Here is a 6,626-nt window from a genome sequence, read left to right as displayed (position 1 = left end):
CTGTTTTTATTTTATTATTATACCTACATAACAGTATTATCTACGTTTGGGATGGATTTCTGGGAGTCCTTCAGCACGTGAACCGAAATATTTAGGTACTGCTAAACACGGTATTATAACGTAAGCACATTATAGGTATTTTAGTTCTAACCAAGAATCAAGATAGTTTACCCCGTTGTGTAGTGTGGGGGCCCATTAGATTTCTTTTGATAAGTCAACACCAATAAGCAGTTGGTATTTAATTAATATAGCCTATCTTTAAAAAATATTTCTCATTACCTACTCTCTTTGCTATTTATCTACAAAGTCCTCTACGTAAAAACGGCCAAGGCTAGGCCACGCCTCAACACAAGTGATCATAAAAATACACAAACATCGTGTTGAAAAAACGTTTAAGTTGTAGGTAAGCCCATTGCACAAATTCGATAAACTACTTAGTTCTTACGCAAATCTATAATTAGTCCTACTAAAAAGCTGAAGAGTTTGTATTTTTGTTTGAATGCGCTGGGGTCTGGAATTACCACGGCATTTCAGCCCAGTTTTGGAAAACATTCCGAATAACTCTCGGAAACTCTCCGAAAACTCATTAAGAATTGAATTGAATTATTAAACAAATAAATGCACAATTTTAAACAAAATACTCACTCAGGAGCACTTAACGAGCACTATCGTAATTTAATAATTATAACATTTTAACCTCGGCAAAAATATCAAATACCTACTTCGCATGGTACCTTTCCGATAAAGGGCTGATGACGTCGCGCTGGGTATCCTATAAATTAGGCATGATTACTAATTCTGAAAAACTGTCCTGTGATGTTCGGACTGGCAGATGTAAAACATCGAAATTTATATGCTAAAAGGAATGAGATATGGCATATTAATAAGATAAAGCATTACAAATTTGTTGCATAAAATGACTACTTATAACATACATATGCATTTTTATTAAATACAAAAAATCTAAATTTAAAATTTGTTTGAAATAGCGACAACTTAACTACGTATAGTTGGTATATATTCCATCATATATCGTGGCAGGGCGTCGCGTCGCGTTGCCACGGCAACAATCAGTTGTGCCTTTGGATGTTTCACATCAAAAAATATTTTTGCATAAATTAGAAATTTTGTTGATATAAATTGCAAATTATATTTTAAAATTTATTTCCCGCAAAACAAAAAAATATTATTGATTAAAATTTTTTTTTTCGTCATGGCATGTCATTCGATTGTACCGCACTCGTGACGTGAAATGCAAATAAGAGCTTTAGTAAATCCTCGTGCCATAGCTAAAGATTACTGATTTTCGAATTGATAACAAAAAAGTTAGCAACTAATAGTTTGAAATCACAAAATACTTGATATACGCCGAAGTTCAAGCAGACCAAAATTATGTTTACATATAAACGTGACGTCTTAATTAAAAATTTAGCGTTTGACCTGACATAGCGGATCGCTAGATTTTACAGTTTTATTTTTTATACATTTTCCATAATACAAGAATTATATATCATTTGATAAATACAATGTTTTAGTGATTCTTTGTTACTGTCATCATACCTATTCAGATTGACAAGAACCTAGGGTCGTATTACAAGATTATAAAAAAAATATTGTCATTTGTGACAGTTTTAAAATATGACTTTTGTGGTGATTTCGTTTGACATTTCGTATTTCTATTGTTGATTTTGAATTTTTAAATGTGATGTGATAAACTTGATCTCTGTGATTACTAAAATATTCAAGCAATGGCTTTGATAATTAAATATATAGTAGCCTGTTTAGTAAGATATTGGCTTATTCACACGGACTATTGGCAAACGATAGCAAATAGAGTAGAGATAGCGACGCCGCTGAACTCTTGGAAGAGGTTAATTGAGGGTGTTCATTTGTACGACAATGGAATAAACCCGTATGAAGGGGACTCCTTCCACGAGTCTCCAATAATGCTCATTTTATTCCACTTTCTGCTAAAAAAAGTACCCTATTTATTACCAGTTATTTTTGTTGTCTTGGACGCTTTAACCGCTCACATTCTGTACAAGGCATCGAAAGTATTCATACAAATATTTAAAGAATCACAAGAAAGGGGGAAGGCAGACGTTGTGGAAGAATCAAAGAACATGCTTCTGAATGAATCACAGCTGAATGAGGTCCCTTATTACGTTCTTTCTGTGTATTTATTCAATCCGTATTCTGTTTTGAACTGTGTCGGCATGACTACTACGGTTGTACAGAATTTGCTGCTAGCTGTATCCCTGTGGGCAGCCTCGAGTGGTCAAAGGGTTATGGCTTGTGTGTTTATTGCTCTGGCCACCCACCAAGCCCTTTATCCTATTCTGCTAGTAGTGCCAATTTCTATTTTAGTAGCAAATGTCAATCAAGGGTGCAACAAATGCTCATATATAAGAACACTTTTAGGATTTGTATTGTGTTGGGGATTCTGTATATTTATATCTGCATACATAATGGATGGATCATACGACTATTTCTATAACACATATGGATTTATGTAAGTACTAATTTTAGTTCATTTACACTAATATTCAAAAAGTAACTGTTTGTTTATTTATTGTTTTACAAACAGTGCACCAATTATAGGAAAATTTGCTATAATATGTACTTGCATCCTGGAGATATATCGTCCTTCCAGAACAGCAATTGGAAATAAATAGACAACAATCTTAAAACAAAAATTGCATAGATATTTCTTGCCTCCTGTAGGGCTACTGCCTAATATTACTGGAGATGGACAAGAAAAACAACAAATGTGAGTAATTTTCGCGTTCGGTGAAAATTTAATGGTTTTAGCAAGATTCTTAACAAACAGAAAAAAATGTGGGCACTATGTAAAAGCATCAGTCGAGATTTCTTTTTTGTTTTTACCTCCCCTGATAAATGCTCATAGTAACCTTGGGTTTCTAAAAAAATAATATAGAAGTAATGTTTTAATATTTATTATTTACAGATTATCAGTGCCAGATCTAAAACCAAATATAGGCCTCTTCTGGTATTTCTTTACAGAGATGTTTGAGCACTTCCGATTACTTTTTGTGTGTGCATTTCAAATCAATGCATTGGCTCTGTATGTTGTACCACTAACACTGAGATTTCACAAAGAACCAGTACTACTAGCTACAGTTCTTATTGCACTATCTACAATATTCAGGTCATATCCATGTATTGGAGATGTTGGATTCTACTTGGCACTATTACCTTTATGGAAACATTTGTTCTCATGTAAGTATTATTTATTATAATTTATATAAATGAATTTATTATTACAAAGATGCAGGCCTGATCACCCATAGGACAGAGGGCTTTAAAACAATAATATTGTTAAAATGCAGAGACATTATCCCACTAGAAAGCATGGGTCTCCTCTCAGAATGCTAGGGGTTTAGGCCATAGCCCACTTGGCTAGCGTGGTTGCTAGACAAGTGTGGATTGCTAGACTTTACACAACCTAGAGAACAGATTTCCTCAAGATGTTTTTCTTAACTGTTAAAGCAAGTGATATTTTAATTTCTTAAAATAAAAAAATACACAACTCTGAAAAGTTAGAGGTGCATGACGGATCAATATTGGTCAACCCCAAAGGGAAACCCAAGCCTTACGCACTAGGTACAAATCAAATGTTTGTACATCTATTAGGTTTTTAGGTTTATCAACAAAAGAAAATACTAACATCTGTTAAGAAATATATTATCGAAAAAGCATATAACCACAATGTCCTCATAAGTCGCAAGTATCAGCTAGTTATATGGAAATGTGGTCTATAAAACTCTATCATAATAAAAATGTTTAGGAGGATTACTTTTAACACACTTTTTTTTCTTGCCTGGCACCACCTTCACTTTCAACATAAAATGTATGTGTTGGATGATGCTCTTTATTTAAATTAGTTCATTTTACTTTTAAAAAGCCCTCATTAAAAACATAAAAAAACAAAGCAATAATGTATTATTCTTAAAACTTGACTGTTTTTTTTTTCAGTTATGCAGCAAAAATTTATTGTAGCCTGCACTTTTATAATAACATCAGCACTTGGACCAACTGTGTGGCACCTGTGGATCTATTCAGGCTCAGCAAATGCTAATTTCTTTTTTGGGGTAACTCTGTTTTTTGCAACTGCACAAATTTTCCTCATCACTGACATGCTGTTTGCACATATCAAGAGAGACTTTACACTCAAAAATGGTTCATCTCGACAAATTAATGGAAAACCAGCAAAACTGGTTCTACGATAACTCTTATTTTGTGGAAAGTAACAAATATTTGTATAAATAGCATTTAATATTTTTACTGAACAAAGTATTTAAGAATTCCAGCGTGGTTATAGAGATTTAATTTATAGCAAATATATAACTTATTACAATTTAGTATAATAATACTGAGTGTTATGATTTTTGAAAAGTAACAAATCTTAGTGATAATATACTGTTAACTTTAGTTGTAGTTTTATTCAATGAAGTAAGCAACTAATGAAATCACAACTATTATAATTGTATGTATGTAAATATTTACGTATTTACGTGGCGGTAACTAGTGTTGGAGGTTAGATCACTATCAATAGATCAACAATTTTCAAAGTAATACAGGCATTGCCAGTATACCATTATGGCTGCTTTCGGGAATATGAATGTAAAAATCCTACATCTATAAATGCTGGCTGCCAATATGTGATGCAAGTTTACATAAGTTATTGTAAGGTATTTTTACTTGACTAAATTATGTGTAAATATTGGGTATTTTATACAAAAATAAAAGGTGCATTTGTATATTATTACCCACTTTGTGGCGTGCGATAGGCCGACAGCAGCGCGGTTTTATCAATGCACTGTCAACTTATAGCTAGGGATCTGTATTTATATATTTCACGTATTTAACATAACTGTCATGATGATATTTTTATTGCTGCATTAAAAATACGTTAAAAAAACACTTCCATTGATGAGCTAATCGTAAACTGCGATTTAAATATTATCATAATGTACTTATGTAAAGAATATCATCTCACTAGAGTTTCGAGAAGCGACTCATTATAAAGTCACAGTAAAATGGACCTAGCCTTCATCTTTCTATAGTCGTATATTTTGTTCATTTACCTTTTCATAATCTTTAAAGTATAAGTAGGTATCTACTATATACATTTTCGTACAAAATTTAGTTTATTATGTTGTAATTTTGTGTTATTTCACTTAAAATACTTATAGCATTGTAATTAAACATATGGCGTTATTTATACATAATAAATCAAGTCATATGTTTACTACTAAAAGTATTTCACCATTACAATTTTATTTATCATAATAAATGCATTTGGAGTAAGAGGTTGTGACTTATAAGTTTATAATTTTCCATAAAAACTACTAATTCCGTATGATATTAGATAGGTACATTCAGATTGATATGGATTTTTAATTGTATATCGTTGGAATATATTGGAATATTTTACGTATTGTAACTGTAATACTTGTAAATTTGTCTTGCACATTATTATTATACCAAGTACCTAATCAGTGCAATATGTGCACTTGATCTCTGTAACCACTTAAGCATACCAAATTATATTTTATTTTAACTAATGGTTTATACTAAGTTATGAAAGGTGATATGATGGATATGAAGAAAGGTTGACTGTACCATAGTGGAGTTTAAGTTTTGAATGAAGTAAAATGAACTTGCTGATTTATTGATGTCAATAAAATGTTTTATTTTAAGTTTGCTTTTTCTTTTAGTTTATCCTAAGGTTGTCGACTGCTGAAGGTCGGTGCCCATCGACTGAACAGGGAAGAGATGTTAAGTTATTTTTCATAAAGGACATAATGCTATGCTATTAAAGTTCAAATGCAATGACTTCTCACTTCTCATTGAGGTATTAACCTGCGCCGTTAAAGAATAGATATTTTATAAAAGCGTTCGTTGTTGTGCAATCCCTTTCACTCAATTGACAGCACGATATCTGACACCTTATAATATATCAATTGTTAATAGTGCGGGTTGTAACAGTCATGCCGCATATTATATAGAATAATTATTACTAATTTGTAACTAACACTAAAACCCACCTACCTCTGCAATCCGTTCCGCCGAGAGCGCAAGCCCTAAACCTATTAAACTTTACAGTTATATTGTGAGATGGTGATAAGTAACGCTTCGTACACATATATTTGGTTATAAGAGTGTATTTATCACCATAACCCAGTGGCATGCACTTCATACATGCGTAGAAGCACTGCCTACCCTAAAAAAAATATATCACTCGTAAAATAGGATGATTTTTTCATTTTCTGCCAAGTTTTTGAATTATGCCTACCCTGGTCTAAAACCTCGTGCGCCGTGCCATCACCGTGCTATAATGAAAATGTATAAACGAATCAGTTGGGCCTATTGCGGTGGAGTTTTAAGTTTTGAAAATGAACCACGACAGCGTTAGTGTTTAAACTTATCAATGTCGCAGGCTCAATTTGTTATTATGTTCGCCTGTAATGCTGCCGGAAAAAGTGAAATTCTACGGACGTGTTCCTTGCATGTCCCGCGAAGCGTTTCTCTGTTTATACAATCAGGTGGGCCATCTGCTTGGTCAATGACTGCAGTAATAATAATATTTTTTTTAAGGTCGA

The 6,626-nt window shown here is 32.7% G+C and overlaps 1 protein-coding gene across 1 annotated transcript; it reads left to right on the top strand.

The window, feature by feature from the left end:
* The first annotated feature begins 1,660 nt into the window (after window positions 1-1,660).
* Window positions 1,661-5,728, top strand: LOC120633584 (phosphatidylinositol glycan anchor biosynthesis class U protein). Its single transcript, XM_039903794.1, has 3 exons — window positions 1,661-2,512; window positions 2,969-3,240; window positions 3,997-5,728. The coding sequence occupies exons 1-3, from the start codon at window positions 1,749-1,751 to the stop codon at window positions 4,248-4,250; spliced, it is 1,290 nt and encodes a 429-aa protein (XP_039759728.1). The 5' UTR covers window positions 1,661-1,748; the 3' UTR covers window positions 4,251-5,728.
* The last annotated feature ends 898 nt before the right edge of the window (window positions 5,729-6,626 follow it).

This window comes from Pararge aegeria, chromosome 2 (genome assembly GCF_905163445.1).
Source record: "Pararge aegeria chromosome 2, ilParAegt1.1, whole genome shotgun sequence".
Taxonomy (NCBI): domain Eukaryota; kingdom Metazoa; phylum Arthropoda; class Insecta; order Lepidoptera; family Nymphalidae; genus Pararge; species Pararge aegeria.
This window is presented reverse-complemented; position numbering and strand designations above follow the sequence as displayed.